Source organism: Psittacula echo, assembly GCF_963264785.1.
Source record: "Psittacula echo genome assembly, chromosome: 4".
NCBI classification, from domain to species: Eukaryota; Metazoa; Chordata; class Aves; order Psittaciformes; family Psittacidae; genus Psittacula; species Psittacula echo.
In genome coordinates this window covers 75,013,410-75,030,978 of record NC_137738.1, presented here as the reverse complement: position 1 = coordinate 75,030,978, position 17,569 = coordinate 75,013,410, and the positions used below count along the sequence as shown (strand labels likewise).

The 17,569-nt window shown below is 38.2% G+C and overlaps 1 protein-coding gene across 2 annotated transcripts in view; it reads left to right on the top strand.

Annotated features, from left to right (window-relative positions):
* Positions 1 to 11,581, top strand: part of SENP6 (SUMO specific peptidase 6) — a 76,536-nt gene extending 64,955 nt beyond the window's left edge. Inside the window, exons 19-24 of one of the 2 annotated variants that reach the window (XM_080616976.1) lie at positions 730 to 1,163; positions 3,450 to 3,553; positions 5,420 to 5,508; positions 7,658 to 7,726; positions 7,816 to 7,966; positions 10,635 to 11,581. In XM_080616976.1, coding sequence (XP_080473102.1) covers positions 730 to 1,163; positions 3,450 to 3,553; positions 5,420 to 5,508; positions 7,658 to 7,726; positions 7,816 to 7,966; positions 10,635 to 10,844 — 1,057 coding nt within the window. In that variant the 3' untranslated portion in view covers positions 10,845 to 11,581. The remainder of the gene's footprint in view (positions 1 to 729; positions 1,164 to 3,449; positions 3,554 to 5,419; positions 5,509 to 7,657; positions 7,727 to 7,815; positions 7,967 to 10,634) is intronic. The other variant, XM_080616977.1, reaches the window with a different exon arrangement.
* Positions 11,582 to 17,569: the final 5,988 nt, after the last annotated feature.

The following is a 17,569-nucleotide window of genomic DNA, read 5'->3' as shown; positions in this document are numbered from 1 at the left end:
AGTGGCTAGTCAGTGAAGTCTGAAGAGGGAAGAGGAGATAAAGAGGAAACTTACTGTGTTTTGGGGGAAATAACTATTTTTGGTCCTGAAAGGGTTAGAATGTCAGTTCTTTGAAAGGGTCAGTCAAAGGGGCAACAAAGGGAGGACAACAGAGTTGTGGTGATGGCATTACAAATACTCTTTTCTCCCCTTTTTTAGTTCATTGTTGACAAGATTTCTTTAAAAATGTCAAGTGTCATATACAATTGGAAGATCTCGTAGGCAAAAGAATATGGGCAATTCAGCTGTACTGTTAGATCTGAGTAGTGTTGCTAGTGCTGAACTACCCGAAAACTTTATAGAGCGATAAAACGTGAATTCTACAATCTCTCTCTCATGCAGTGATAAAAAAAATGTTAAAGATGAAATAAGCTTTAATTAAAAGAAGTAAAAGAATGCAAATAGTATAAGCAAATTGAAATAAACTGCATCATATTAATGAATTTGTGACTGGTTGAATGGAGTGATCTTACCTTTAGAGAAGACTGTGAAGGCTTGAGTAAAACCTGCCCAGAAAAGTGAACAGCTATTACAATCTATCCTTGATAACTATGGGAGGCAAGGTTTGCGGTTTTGTGTGTGTGTGCACATAGGGGACACTCAGTATTTTGTTTATTTATTACCAACTTCAGATTTAACTATGAGTATTAATGTATTCATTATTTTTTAATGTATTTTTTTCCTTTTCAGTGCCCACTGGTTTTTGGCTGTCATCTGTTTTCCTGGTTTAGAAAAACCCAAATATGAACCAAATCCCCACTATCACGAAAATGCTGCAACACAGCTAAAATCTCCCTCTTCAGATGGAGAGAGCAACACACCATCTCCTTTGCCAAATGAATTAGATGCACAAAACTCACCTTCCAAGTCCACAGCAAAGAAAATATTGACCAAAAAGTTTAATACAGCTTTAATTGACCCAAACACTGAAACAGAGGACAGTGAGTCTTCGGGTTGTGGAAGAAGTCCTTGTAGGGGAAAAAGTGCTTTCAAAAAACTAAATCAAATAGACAGTGATGTGGAAGAACCTAACACTGTGGAATCAGCATGCCATAAACTAGACCATAGGACTCTGGACGTGAATGGTATACAGGGTGAATTCACAGCTGCTAGCCAATCTATGGGTATGTAATTGTAAAAATATGCACCTTTTAATTAAAAAAATTGAGATTTCACATCTGTTACTACTTCTACAATTGTGTAAACTTCTTACTTTAAAAGTTCAGTATGTGCTGAAGTTTGAGTGCTTGCAATATAAGTAATTTATAGCCATTGCGCATTAAGTTTTTTTGTGGTTGTTGACATAACTTTCATGGCAAAGGGCTGGAGATGAAAAACTGTTTTCCTAAATCAGATTAAGTTTTCAGTTGTGTGACCTTTTTTCACACAAATAATTTTGTAGATACCACTTTGGATCACTTAAGACTGTAATTGTTAAGGAAAGAACAGTAGTTGACTATGGATCCTCATGGAGGATCTGAATTAAGATTGTGTCAGCAACCTTGATTCCAGTGTGTTCCAGCATTTGAGGTTTTGCTTCAACACCATTAGGTTCTTTAATGCCCTGAGAGAAGGTATGTAAAAAGAGTAAAAAGAAAAAGAAAAAAAAAAAATCACTCACATGACCTCCGTGTTACATTTAGAGAGGCTTTCTTCATGCATTACTGCTGTGGAGGCTGATTTCAGTGTTCTGGAGCAGCATTTGTACCAAAGTGAGCTTGACATACTTTTAAAGGCAGATGAAGGAAATAGGAAAAGATTGTTTTCTCTGTTCGCTGCAAGGTTTGGATCCTCTTCAGATACAGATTGTATTGGTGGCTGATGGTCATTCAGTTCCTGACTAAACCACTCAGACTGTCTTGCTCAGCTATTGCAGATGATGTACCCTTTTATTAATGTAGACATTTGTATAGGTCACTGTCATAGTTAAAGGGTGAAATTCAGTTTGAGACTGACACTAGTAAATGTTTAGGCATCTAAATTTAGATGTGTATCTAAACTTTCATTTCAGTCAGATGAAAGATGGGGATATAAGCCTTGGGTTTTCTGCCCAGCCTTCATCTGTTGCTCCAGAAGGGTGTGGGTTTTGATTCTTGACCCTGCCAAACCCATAGGTATGTCCTTGATACCCTAGGATATCTCAAAAGGTAGCAGATGCCTCTTTGATAGTATAATCAATGAAACAAAGAGAACACCTTTTCTTGTGCTAAAGCAGACAGAGTGGCTGTTCAGTTGAGTAGTACTAAGTCACATTAGTGTATGGCCTACTTCTTGTGCTAAGGTCTTTTCAAAGATACAGAGTAAGGCTAATTCCCAAGTTTGTCCCTGTGGAATTCCACTGGCAACCTCTTTCCCAAGTATTTCTTTAACTTCTCTGTTGAAGTGTTCAAAAGCAGGTCTTCGCCATTTTTTCCATTAGCTAATTCATCGCCCTATTTACTGTTCTTACAGAAATCCTGGTTTTCCTTAATAAGAAATATATCCTTCAGTGACACTGTAACCAACACTTTCTATTTTAGCAATTGTTTAGATATATTATACAGCCCTTTAAGAAAAGTTTTCTTATGAAGATTTTGGGTTTTGTTGGCATGATTTTTTCACTTATTTCCACATATTTTTCAATTTTTCTCCTCAAAAATCTGTTCTGAAGTCTTGCATGGTAGTGAGCCTGTAGCCTTATGTATCTGCTTCTTTCACAGGTATAGCTGTAACATTCAGTAATCTTTATATCTTCTGGTGTAGTTTCCCAGGTGACTAAATATGTAGAGAGGATAGGGAGTGAATTTACAAATACTTTTTTTATGTAGCAGACAGTGAAGTTTCACAAACATTTCTAAGCTGCTGCTCCCAGAGGAGCTGATCCTCCATTCTACCCTCCCTGGCAGTGCATTCCCAAGCTGCTTTTTCCTTTTACCAGCACAAGTCTTCATATCACTGCACAGTGAATCTGATCAAGGAAATGATTCAAGTAAAAAATAATAAGCCTGTGACTGTCTTTCTCATTGTGGTCTTATTGTGTGTGGATATATTTGATATCATGGAAGAACCATGGGAAGGAAGGCATGGGAATAAGTGCTTATATGAGGATCCAAATGAGACTGCTGCTTTTGATGTCAGTAGCAATTTATACTGTTTTAAAGGCTTCATGGAACTTACCGGGTAATTCCATGATAGTGTTTAGTCTGGCTTTAGAATATTTTTACTCATTTCACAGAATAAGAAACAGTTTCTGCTGTGTTACTTAGAAGAAACTTTTCACTTTTGTTCATATGCATGAATAAAATATGTCAGCATTATCACAGTTACTGTGAGCAATCCTGAAGAAATCTTAGGTATTGAACATGAGTTTGGTCTTCAATGATGACATAGTATTTGATGTTTAAATATATTGGTGTGTGTGATTGATACAGATGGATTGCACAAAATCAGGCTAAACTATAGTGAAGACTCAGCTGATGGCAGTAAACTAAATGAAGATGAGCTTATAGATTTTTCTGAAGACCAAGATAATCAGGTAAAGAATTCAGCAATTTTATTTGGGAAATGTAAATTGTTGGTTTGTATTTTGAATGGGCAGCTTAAAAGCTGGGTCCACATTGTAAATGTGTCTAAAACTAGTTATCTTTACAAGTGTCAAATCCAAAACACTGGCTACATAGACAGTTTGCAAATTAGCTGGCAAGAAAGGATTGTACATTCATTCATCAAACTGTATAGTAGGAAACTGCTGTACTAATCCCACATTTAATATTTTGTGAGTCTTTTGCATAGTGACAACATTAGACAATGACTTTAGTGGAAACTCTTAAAGTCAACACATTTCTACCTTTCATCTTCTCTACTCCCATGTTTACCTACCAGACCCAAGAACAAGTTACTCTTCTTTCAGCTGCTATTTCCCAGACATAACCAGACACATTTATAAGTAGGTGCTACTTTGCTGTTTTGTTTCATTGATGCTTCTCCTAATCAAATTTAAACAGCATGGATTTGTAATCAAGTAGTGTTCTTGTTCAGATTGGAAGAAGTTTTAGACCTGTGGAACAACTGATCATTAAAATGCCCTTTACTGATTCACTACAGGGTTTAAGGGTATTATACCACAGCCCTGTTGCTTCTACAATGTAAGTTCAACATGAGCAAGCTAAGAGTCACACATTTATTCTTCCTAATTGGCCTTCCTGTTCATGTTCCAGGTGTATGACTCCAAGTTGTCCGAAATAAAGACTCGGAGGCTATCAGATATACTTTCTAGGAATTACCTGTTTTTCACCTTTGAGTCCAGAACAAAAAAATATTTTCCAAAGTCTGCAGCTATTTGTAATGGCTTCCAAATAGTATGTATATGTCTGCACACACACAAATGCTCCAGTTCACATTGAAATCTAAAGATGTTTTTCAAACAGACTCAACCCACGTCTCCTGTCATGCCACTTGCCTGAACATTCTGTGATTCTCACCTGATGGAAGTGCCTTTCTGTCTATTCTGTAGCAATTAGAGTTCCCTGAATAGGCAGCAGTTTCTAATAGAAGAACATCTTCATGGCATAGCATGAGGATTTTAGTTGTAGGATCCTTCATGTTAGTGATGTGTACACAATTCTCACCAAAGATGTCACAAATTATGCTTGATGCAGAGGTTCGCATTTTTGGAAAGCATCTTATTCCCTGTAACACAATGGTCTGCAATAGTAATAGTGAAAATAGAAGGGAAAGAAACTATGGATCATTGGGATGCTTTTAGATACAATAACTTAGTGGCTTTGTTCGTAAAACTTATATATCCTTCATAGCAATCAATATTGAAACTGAAAGGTCAAGGATATTCCCAGGTTTGTGGCATGACTGTTTTTGCAACCCATAATATGTAATTTCATGGTAGTTTAATTTCCCTTGCCCTGAAAACCAAGTTGGTTCATTCTGGAGCACAGATCAAATTTTAATTCTGAGTTCATTGCAGATTTTGTCTCATTTCGCCTAGAATATAATATACATAAAACTGCCAAGCAGGTTCCTAGTAGTCATTGGCAGGGGAAAATATAATTTGGATTATAACCAAATAATGGAGATGCATCTCTTTTAAGCTAGCAATTATTTGAAAATGTCAGTTGCAGCTTTTTTTCTAGTTTCAGTGGTTCTTAAATAAATAGCACCATTCGCTCTGTGTCATTCCAGCAAGGGTTTGAGAAACCATGTGACTAAAAGTTGGTAATGCAACCTTTACAAACTATGAATGGTTTCAGATTAAAGCTGCCACTTCTTTATTAAATTTGTGTTATTGGTCTTGAATAAGAATGGTAAGTATAGCAATAATTTCTTTTGCATCTGTTTCAAAAACAATACTAGCTTTTAAACACCTGTAAACATGTTGCTTCTGTAGGAAGACAGTAGTGATGATGGTGGCCTTCTGGATGATAATTGTAATTCAGAAATGGGACAATGGCACCTGAAGCCTACCATCTGCAAACAGTAAGTATTAAAACCGTTAAAATGGATATTTCATATAAAAGCTTATGAAATTGTCAAAGATGGTAATTATGGGAAATGGTCATACATCAGTGTTTAAATACTTTAATCAGCATGTTATTAGTGTTTGAGAGAGAATTTTATACTTTGTAGTATCATCTTCAGTGAGCAGAAAATTTCATGAGTGAAACTGCTACTGATATGGAAACATTCGGGGTTTCTGTTAAGCTTCTGCTGCTTCAAGGCAAATGAAGATTGTTTCTTCAAATAAGGCTGTTCTTCGATAGCTTGCACTTAGAATCCTACAAAAAGAAGGTGCAGAAGCATATTCAAATGTAGCTTTTTGTATTAAAAAGCAGATTAATGTCTTAACTAACTTAATGCTGAAGAAAACCTTAGTCACTACTCAAAATGAGTACAGGAAAATCGGAATAATTTTTTAACTCCCCCATTTCCTATCAAAATGTCTGTAGAATAATATTTTTTTTTTCTAATAAGATTGTTCCACAGTACTAAATTGAATTACTTTTTTTTAACCTTTCTAACTGTTTTGGACTTTAAAACTTTTTTTTTTTACTTTTTATATTTGAAACCAAGAAATTATTTCTTCATAATCTTTGGCTGTAGTTGCTTGCATTTTGGTGTAACAGAAATACATGATTCCATATCCTGAAATTTTGTTACTCGTATTGCTCTCTGACCATTTCCTTCGTATTTTTTCACAATTTATTTATCCATTTTCTTCTTTGTGTATCTAAGGGTTGCTAGAAAGAGAAAGTCTTTCACAATACATGCTTTTGGTACACCATAAGAATAAGAATAAAATTACATATTTATACGTGGTATGGAATGTGTATGACTTACTGTTAATGCATTTTTATGTAGGGGTAAAAATCCATCTGTGTTGTGAGTTTTAAGAATATTTATGAGCTGCTGATTATAGCTTGGATAAATTTGTCCCATTCTATTGATAGATTATCTGTACATAATACTGCCCTCAGACAATATTTTAATCCAAACATGGAATTTCATAAGATATTTGGCACTTAAGTATCGAAAGTGATTAAGGGCACTTAAATGCTTTACTATGTAACAGCCTCCTTCCCCCAAAGTACTGAATTGATAGTTTTAAAAAGCATAGCCTATGTAAATAGTAGCTTTTTTTAAAATCAGCAATTAAAACAAGTACAAGTAAAGGCAAAAGTTATTCAAGTGATTATATGCTTATGCCTAAAAAATTGCATACATGTAAATGAATTTATAAATGCAAACAAACCTAGACATAAATGCATGCAGATATTTTATCTGCATTTACTAGTTTGCAGTTTCTTTTATAAAGGATACCTTGTCTGAATGTATGTGTATTATTAGAAATGAGAAAGCAGAGCTTTGTGAAAATTAATTTAAATCCTATTTATCCCTCAAAATACATCTTGCACCTAATGCTGAGATTCTGAACTCTGGTGTGAGTTAGCTTTGATGTATAAATCCAGCTGTGGCATATAAGGCAGCTGATACAACTGTTCTGTTTATAGCTGCTGCAGAGGTGGTGTCCTCTAGGTCAAGAGACAGGATGTAAGCCTCTGTAGTGGACAGAAGTCTTCAGGCAAACGTGGTAGTCTAGAAAATGTTTGTTTACGGATATGCTGTTTTTCAAAAGTTTTTCAAATGGAGTACGTGTGTGTTTTGTGCATAGCTACCAGGTAGATTTCAGATTCATTAGCTGGAATAATTTCTTAAACATGCAACACCTAGTGTTACCTTAGGTGCTATGGACTGCTCCATCTGCCCTCCAGCTGCTACTCCAGAAGGATGGTTTTGGGTTCTAACCCTTACTTTCTGGTCTCTTGCCAGTGTCCCAGATACCCTGTGCATCTAGAAGAGTACTAGACATCTGAGAGGGTTTTAAGCAACTAGATTTTGCCTGTAACATATGCTTTCAGTCTGACAGTATGCTCAGTGTGTGGTTAAATCTAGGCAGTCTCGCATTTAGCTATCCCAGTTAGGGGATTATAGCAGCGCTGGTGAAACTTTATAGTATTGACCTACTTTTGTTCAAGGTCACCCCACTGTTTCATAGCTAGTTGTGTAACATTGTGCTTTCCAAATTGCTGTAAAATACTGTGTACTTAAAAGTTGCGTTCTCTCTTAGGCCCTGCATTTTGCTTATGGACTCCCTGAGAGGGCCTTCCCGGTCAAATGTTGTGAAAATACTACGGGAGTAAGTTTCATGTCTGGGTTTGGGGGGTTTGTTTTCTGCAAAATTCTTCAAGAAGAGAAAGTTTTGATTTGCATGGTCTTTTACCATAGATATTTAGAGGTGGAATGGGAAGTCAGAAAAGGCAACAAAAGAAGCTTTTCCAAAGAGGTCATGAAAGGTTCCAACCCAAAAGTGCCACAACAAAACAATTTCAGTGATTGTGGAGTGTACATACTGCAGTATGTGGAGAGCTTTTTTGAGGTATGTGATGTATACCTGTTTGTGTAACTATTGGGGGTGGGTTTTCTGGTTTGGTGGGTTTTTTTGGTGGTTTGTTTTGTTTTGTTTTGTTTTTGTTGGTATCAAACCGCAATCGGTGATGAACTACTAAATTATAACAGCTATAAAAGGCTCCTAGTGTAGCTGTTATACCTATTTATTAGATTATGCATTATAAACTATTGTATACATGAACATACATAATATTTTTGGGGAAATAAACTGATTATCCTTTTTAGTTTTATATATGTATCAGAAATTGGAAGCCAATTTGAAATAGGCTTTATTTCTAAGAGAATAAGAAAATACATATAGAGTCTTTCTTTTGTGTTCTTACTGTGCATACTCTTTAAAATAACCCAGTAAGAACCTGAGTTCAAGCTTGAGTTCTAAATCTAACCTAAAGATGCAGGACAAAAAGATGGTTCTTTTCCTCCTAAGAATCGTGATTCCGGGTAAATTCATTAATATGATATAAGTAGTTTTTCTTTAACTTGCAAGAAGACATGCAAGTGGAATCATTACAGCTAAATGCCAGACCTTTATTCCACTGGAGAATTTGGTTAAACACTTAATGACTTTAACTGTCTCGGTCTTTCACAAGTGGTAGAGGTGTTGACACCATCAGGTCTAGGGGAAGGAGAAGTAACAGTCAAATGAGATGTTGCCTGTAGTGGACACAAACTCTGTTTGAAGTCCATGGTTCTTGAGAGCACTGTTCCTGAACTGTCTTGTTACTGAACCTTTCCTGGGGAAGTGTCTGTTTCTTCTCTGTTTCTCCACCCTCCCCACGTTCATATGAGGGCAGACAGGCTTTAGCTGAGTGTGTTCGTGCAGATCAAAACCAAAAGCTTTTGCTTTACCAATAAGTCCTTGAGAGATTAGAACCATCCTCCTTCCTCTTTTGTACTTGGGGAGATATGAGGAGCAACCAGGATGGGCTTCCATCCCCTTCCTTCTTGGAAATGGATTGCTGAATTAAGTTAGGCCAAATCTCTCATGCTGCATGGTCTTGCAGTATGCAGCAGCTTCGCCTGTCAGCGCGTAGGGATGGCGTTTAGATGCGTCAGGTATCAGATCACGGGGTATTCTCAGAAGTAACACTGGTGGGGAGGGAAAACCCATACTGGCTGCATGGTACTTCACTGTCATACAGTTACTGAACTAGTAAGTTCAGCTGCTAATGTATTTCAAAACTTGCACAAAGTCTCATTGTTTTCAGCAGCTGTGCAAACTGAATGGGAGCGTGTGGGGAGGGGTGCTTAATTTGATGTTTGTGGACTATTCAGGCACATCTTTTTCTTGTTTGTCGATTTATTTAAAATACCTTGGTTTTAGTAATAATGGTTAAAATCATGATGTGTATTTTTTAAAACCATGACTCCTTGACAGGGTAGGTAGTGTAACAAGGAGTATACCTGTCAGCTATCACAGCAAGTACCTGCCAGAGCGCCTTCAACACCATGCCTGTTCAGCTTTGCCGTTGGGCCCAGGAGGGACATCTCTGCCCTGCCAAAGGAGTCCCCCCCCGTTTCCTGTCAGCGATCTGGGGAGGGCCGGGTCAGGAGGTCTGCTGCGGCGCGGCTTCCGCCGCCAGGGGCCGCCGTGGTGCCGCCTGAGGCGGTGCCGGTACGCGGAAGGGCACAGCCGGCGGCAGCCCGCAGAGTACCTGCAGCAGGAGCCGGCGTTTGGGGTGAACGAGCGTTGTCAGTTCCGGGGGACAGACCTGGCAGCCCAGCACAACGTGCACAGCTGGCTTCTGCCCCATGTCCCCGCTCTCCCTCCCCACAACGAACAGTAACAAAAAGCTGTAGTTAAGGACGTGTTCAGATTAATGTAAAATATCTTTCTATTGTGTTATCCACCCTAATGTGTGCTTACTCCTTTGTCTGACCTATTTCATGGTTTTTACCCATGGTTTTCTGCATCTTTAGTGTCATTCTTCTGAAGTCTACTTAACTGCTGGTGTTAAGTAGCTTCATTGGCAAAGTCAGTTCAACATAGGGGTTATTTTATTGCTGTGTTATCTAGCTAATGTTCTGTTTGGAGGTAAAGTGATGTTGCTAGTACAGTATATGGCATTTTTTGACTTGTTCATATGCAGAATGTCACTAGTTTTTTCCCCAAGTAGTCTTGTTAGTGTTAACTCAGTGGATGAATGTAATTCACTTGATGTAAACTGGAATACACAAAGAGGAATTTCTTTGAGAGAAAACACTATTCCACAAACCGTTGTTCAGTTAGGGTGAAATTGTTGTACATTGTCACAGAAGTGACATAGATAATGACTCATAGTAATAATTCTCTTAATTCTTTGGATGAATAACCTCTAGCAAGAAAACAAAATGCCAGAGGCTTTTCACAGGCCCTGCTTTTTAGGGTGAAATGTTAAACTGACTTTACTAGTTGGTTATGGTCCTAAAGGTTATTTATAAGAACAGGAGAATTTAGCCACTGATTCCTAATCAACTCTAGATAGCTCGATTGGTTTTACCTTAATTGTACATGTACAAAGTACCCAAATCATAGAAATTTTGTTCCATGCTGATAGAATGAGGTGAGGAAGAATGTGCTTTTCCCTACTACAGTTCTCTCCAGTCTTCTAGGTTGTAACTTCTTACCGTAATATCTAAATGACCTTTCTTTTCAGAATCCCATTCTGAGTTTTGAGCTACCAATGAACTTAACAGACTGGTTTCCACGCCCAAGAATGAAAACCAAAAGAGAAGAAATACGAAAAATAATCCTGAAGCTACAGGAACAGCAGAACAAGGAAAAGAAGGGACAAAAGGACGCAAGTTCAATGGAAAGATCTTTGCAGGAAAAAACAGAACAACTTGCCAACAGCAGCTCAGACTGAGTGTTGTATCTGTTGCATGTTTGCTCCACAATCAAAACTGAAATATACATTTTTGTCTGCCCAGGCTAAAGATTTGGCGTATTCTCTGCTCAAAGTCACTTGGGAATGTTTAATGCCTGTATAAATGTGTGTCATAAAATGATTTAATTTCCACAAAGATGTGTATTAAGTAAGCGAGTCTGTACATATGTTAATGAGGCCAACTTTTTCAGCATTTGTAATTACTTTTTTTCCACTTGTTAGGGAGCTTTTGTTATGTATTTCTGTTAATAGAACTTAAATAGCAACTTCTAAACATAAAGCAAATAAAGAAAATATTTATAGGATAAAATGGGTAATTTTTTATTTTTCAGTAAAGTTGTAATGTCACAGGCTTAAGTAACACATAGGAAATTATTTGGTAGTGAGATAATTAATTCATATTTTGACCCTATTTAGTTGCCCTTTATAAGATTATTCTGCTTGCGCTACAAACAATAATGTGGGTGTCTCAATGTACCATGGCCTCAAAGAGGGTGATCCCCATCCTCCCAGTATCTTAAGTGTAGGCAGTGTAATAGTTAATAGGACTGCTTCAGATTTGGGGTTTAAAAGATACGCCTTGCAATGAGAATAATTCCACCCTCGCTTCAGTGGGATGGGCTAGGGAAAGAGGGAGAATGCTCTTTGACCAGAGATAACTATTCAAACAGTATTATAACAGTGATTTCAATGAAGTGATCTTGAGTGATACTATTAAATCATATTTTGTGGATCCCAGTTGTTGTACAGGTGTATTTTGAGACTTTCTTCATTATAAAATTGTATTTTGGTAAGTGTACTTGGAATAGCAAATTGCCCACATTACATTTTCTATGTTACGATTCTGAATGTTACATTCATATGTGCTTTATCTAAGTAATGAACATTTAAAAAGAAAAAAGTGTATGATTACTATTTTTTGTAATATCCACGCAAAAAAACCAAAACAACAGAATACCAGTGTTCATTGCTTGATTGTTTATTCTTGGCTTTAGGTAGCATCAGACTAATGTTGGGATTTGTTTGGATATTTCCAGTGTATTTTGATTTTACAACAATCTGAACTGCCATCGTTGCTTAAATTGCAAACAGCCTTTTTGACTTGTTAAAGAAAGGCTTTGGTATTCAAATGAGGAAGGGAAAAGATGGTTTGTGCAAGGAGGTATACATACACAGTCTTCTAACACAAATATCTTTGAAAGGAACCAGAAACTGTCTCTCCCCAGGAAGAAATCTGTCGAAGAGAGAGGGACGGACCTTCTGCCCCCTCCTTGCAGGTAGTATTTTCTCTCTTGATTTTTCTACTGGGAACATCATTTGTCATTCCCTTCTCCCACAGAGAAGCAGCAGAGAATTCATTAGCTGAACTCTTGTGTCCCCGAAGACCAATTTTTCTACACAAGATCAAGTCTAACCCGGTATACAGGTTCTCCATGAGTTTTCATTCTCACTAAACCCTAAAAACGTGGCTGCTAATGATGTTACTACCAGGGCATTTCTGCATAGACAACTGTGTGTGTGAAACCCTTTGTTTACAAGGAGGCTCACTCCCCAAGGCAGAGCGGTTGCACATAGATTGCACAGGCTGCTCAGCTTTTGTACAGATAACCTGTGGGATTTAGGGGAGTTGTTTGTTCCTGCATCTCTTTCCTCTTGCATAGACCCTGGGCCCCATGGAGAGTATATACGTACACGCCACGTATATACATTACGTTAGAGATGGCACCTACATGGGTTTTTAATTGCAAGTATGTGGGGGCAATCTTCTGGATTACAAATTAAATATATGATGTGCACACCTCTGAGTTTCCTCCATCAAATTTATCCAGTATATGGTTTCTGTTGTTGGGGAAAATCTGTGATAAAATAGTTTTAGGTGGTTTCCCTTCAGGCTCTGGTATATCTGACTTTAGTGCAACTGACTTACCGGAATAGTAGTTTATACAAATGCAAGTAAATCAGCTGTGGCTTGTAGAGAGGGAAGGAAAAGAATTTCTTGGAAATACCAAGCAGAGACAATTGCAAGTGTAGTTTTTCCCAATGGTGTATTCTAATTACATGGAATATATCCAGATTTGATCATTATAATAGCTCATTTTACTTTTTCTAACATTTGTGATGCAGGTTCATAATTTGATGCTGTAGAAGGTTCTCTTGCTAGGAATGCCTGGCGCTTCCTGCATTTCCTTCCTCTTTCCTGTCCTCTCCTTCTTCCTCCTTCCACTTTTTCAAAGCTGTGAAGAAAGTGTTTGATTTATTATCATTTATTGTTAAAGGTCTCGAAATCTTCAGTCACATACAGCAAGCTAATATGTTAAATATAGGAAATTTATTTTTTTAATAAAATGTGATATTAATAGAAAAAATGCACAGAATTAAGAATGAGTTATTTAAAACCTTACTGAAAAGTTTAAAAAGCTCACTACTGCGTGTGCTTGTAAGATTTTTGTCCTTAATGCAGTAGTCAGCTGCACTACAGTGTTTTGCAGTCTTAGCAAGGAGTTTCACCAGTGAGCTTTCTGAATCACATTTATTCAGTGGAAGTTAGTGGGGTGGGGGCTAGAAGTGTTTGTTTAACAATTATATGGCAACACATACACTGAAGAAAGTGTAAGTTGTATGTTCTTTTATGAGCTTTTTAATATTACAAATGCTTTAAGAGTAGCATGACTGCATTCTGCAGTGTAAGCTATCAGATGACTGCCTAATTAAATGTATCTTTTTAGATTGTTTTTCACGTCGGGTAGAATAACGGTTAAGAATTCTTATTAAAGTTTTAGATCACGTAGCATAAAAAATGCATGTACTTCTGGTGGATAGCTGCAAAAGCAGAAGAGACATCTAAGTAGTCCCTTGTGCCGTTCCTGTTTTTCTTGCTTAAGGAACTTGAACACTCTGTGTAAAGACCAGAGAGTTCAATAAGCAAAATACGCCATGATGAGAAAACCATGCTGATTTTTTTTTTTTCTCTCTTTTTTTTTTTTGTTGGTCATGTATTGCATAGCCAATGAGTAAAGCAGAACAAGAAGCTATTGCATGTATGATTTTTAATTCCTCTTAATGTAGTTCCTCTGGAAATTGGAGTGAACTACTAGACTTTTCTGATGAACAAACTGCAGCAGTTTCTTTACTAATCTGTAATTTTTTACTCAGATTTTTAAATAGAATGTATTTTCATTGCTCACTGGTTAAAGCTTTACACTGCCCTTCATTGATACTTGTGGTCTAGCGTATATGAACAGAAGTAGCTGCTATAAAGGTGCTTGTTCTTTGGAGTCCTCATTCTTGGGGCCACAATGATGAGAGATGCTGGATGCTGCATAAAAGATTTTTTTTCATTTCGGTATGGCACTTTTTATAACAGCCTTTCTGCATACTCAGTACCCCTGAAGAGCTTCTGTGCAGTGACTGTGTTCACAAAGGTGCTTCCCTTCCCCAAGTCTTCTGACTTCCCATCTACCTCTGGAAATCAAAGGGGAACTGATGTTACAAAGTACAACTTTGAAACATGAGGGGTGAGGTAGCAGCTATTTCTCTTATCTTTCACCACCATATTTTTAAATCAACTCCTTTCTGCTGAAGTCAATCATACCTGCCCAAAGATGTGGTGAAAGATGCCTGTTTCATAGGCTTCAGTTTGGACAAGTGAGTATGTAATCTGGGAAGTGACAGTTTCCTCTGTTGTGGCCTCTTGCAGTTTTCTGACGGGCTAGATTTTGCTTGCTTTTATCAAATTTCCATGTGGACTTGCTCAAGGCTGCCATTACAAAAGGAAAGTTGGTAATGTACACCATAGCTGGGGGATTCTTTATTCAGCTGTGCAAGTAACTGCCAGCCACAACCTAGATCGAAACAGCCAGGCTGCAGCTTTCCAGGGTCTCTGGGTCTCGCTTTCCTTTTAGTTTTTACCTTGTTCTTTTTCCTGTGAGGCTCACAGTTGATGTTCCTGGAGGAGAGTAAACAGCACTATTGTGATGGAAAATGTTTAAGAAGATACATGAGCTACATTCATATATGAATATATACGAACAAAAGGTTATATGGATTAAGAAGTGTCCATTTTTTAGCAAACAAGAACCTTGTCTGCCCTTTTTGTTGGTTTTTTTTTTTTTTTTTCATCTTTTTCATGAGTCCTTATTTTGTCGGGTTTTGTGATCAGATTCTCTTGAGAGTTCTTTGGATATGACTTTACCCAAAGTAATCATCAGTGTGTAATAGTAACTAACTCAGGGGAGGGAAGAAGGACCATGAGGATGATCAGGGGACTGGAGCACCTCCCGTATGAAGATAGGCTGAGAAAGTTGGGGCTGTTCAGCCTGGAGAAGAAAAGGCTGCATGGAGACCTCATAGCAGCCTTCCAGTGTCTGAAGGGGGGCTATAGGGATGCTTATAGGGACTATAGGGACTGTAGTGACAGGACAAGGGGTAACGGGTTCAAACTTAAACAGGGGAAGTTTAGATTGGATATAAGGAAGAAATTCTTTACTGTGAGGGTGGTGAGGCACTGGAATGGGTTGCCCAGGGAGGTTGTGAATGCTCCATCCTTGGCGGTGTTCAAGGCCAGGTTGGATGAGGCCTTGGGTGGCATGGTTTAGTGTGGGGTGTCCCTGCCCATGGCAGGGGGGTTGGAACTAGATGATCTTAAGGTCCTTTCCAACCTGAACTATTCTGTGATTCTAAGGACACTTTTAAACGAAAGATTCTTGTGTATAAGAAAAACAGCAGCAGGGAAAAACAGAACAAAAACAAGAAGCTGGATGTACTTTAAAAATAAATGTTTTATTTTAACGGAATAGTCAAATCCAGGTAGTATGTGTGTCCATTTGCCCAATATCATAGATGCAGATAGTATTTAACAATTCCATCTTCAGGATGAGATTCTCTTATTGTATGTAAGCTGTCTCAATACTTGTAAGTTTAATGGGAGCCAGACTGGTTTGTTTCAGCTGAGTACTTTTTCCCCTGTAGGCAGCAAGGAGTCCACTTAAGGGGGAGCACCCTGCTTCAGCCAGCGGGAGCTTCCTGGGTTTGGAGTCTGCTTCGGCTCTGGTCTTTAATCCAGAAATTCAAGCACATTAGATTTCCCCTGTGGTTTAACTTGGTGAAATTTATCAACTGTTTACACAAAACTGTATCTGTTTAACCATATTTGAAAGTTCAGGAACTTGATTTACTTTTGCACATATACTGATGACAGCTAAATATATATGTACTAAATATACTGATGCCAACTCACAGCAGTGGTGTGTAAACTGTTACTACAAACCTATTCGCCTGTTGTCTACTAAATACAACGGTTTTTAAATCAAACTCTGTGACACTGCCTGTTTACAGCAGGTTTGTTCTTCCTAACTAAAATTTTTGAAAATTACTGTTGTGTTTCCCTTACCTTTACATGTACTTAAGGAGGAGTGCAGTGGTAGCGTGGATAGGGACACTAGTAACTATTGGACCAAACCTACAACAGTGATCACAGAATCACAGAATGGTTTGGGTTGGAAGGGACCTTAAAGATCATCCAGTTCCAACCCTACTGTCATGGGCAGGGACACCTTCCACTAGACCAGGCTGCTCCAAGCCCCATGCAACCTGGCCTTGAACACTGCCAGGGATGGGGCAGCAACAGCTTCTCTGGGCAACCTGTGCCAGCGCCTCAGCACCCTCACAGTAAAGAGCTTCTTCCTAATATCTAATCTAAATCTCTTCTCTGTCAGTTTAAACCCATTCCCACTTGTCCTGTCCCTGCACTCCCTTGTAAAAAGCCCCTCTCCAGATTTCCTGTAGGCCCCTTTAGGCAGTGGAAGCTGCTCTAAGGTGTCACTGGAGCCTTCTGTTCTCCAGGCTGAACAATTCCAACTCTCTCAGCCTCTTTTCATAGGAGAGGTGCTTCAGCCCCGTAGGAACTCTCAGGAAATACTTGGGAATTTGAAGCTCTAGGATGAGTGCATTATTTATGCAGCAGGCTGAAAACAAAGTAAGTATTTTAGCTCTAGCAAACTGCATATTCTGTAGCTTCAAGCCTGGAAATTTATTTCATACTATACGTCAGTAATATGCCAGTGTGTTGGTTTGGTAATAAAAGAAGATCGAACAGGCTAATCCCAAAGGGTTAACATTAAAAGCATGACAATATTCTCCCAGAAAATTACACTAAATAGGACATAAGTTGCACTGGAATGCAAACCAATGGAATATGTTTCTTACTTAAACGTTCCTTGATTCTGAAACCTAAACTGTTTTGTAAACAACATTGTCATAGTATCTGTCCGTGTAACAAAAGGGCAGTAAAAGGCCGTGAGAAGTAACACAGCTTCCTCCCATCCTACAAGACCACTGAAGTTTCCAGACTTCAGACAAAATCTGCACTGACTCCTTACACTGCAAATGGATATTTAGGTTCCAGAAGCAATGCTTGCCTGGATTAATGTGCTGAATGTGTTTGTATGGACAGCTTGTGATACAATATTTAATTAGGAAGTGATACAACTTCTTTTTTTGCCCAGGGAAACCAGGCCTTTGTTGTGCCAAGACAGTGCTCCCTGACTGAATTTCTTAGTCCTTTTTTGCTCACACCTTACTGCACGGTCATTTTTGTGAGCTTTTCATTCTAGTCTCAATTCTTCTCAGGCTTTCACATATAATTAATGAACTCAGGTGCAGCAGTCACCCTAATCTCTGAGTCTAACTTGCATCCCTGCAACCCC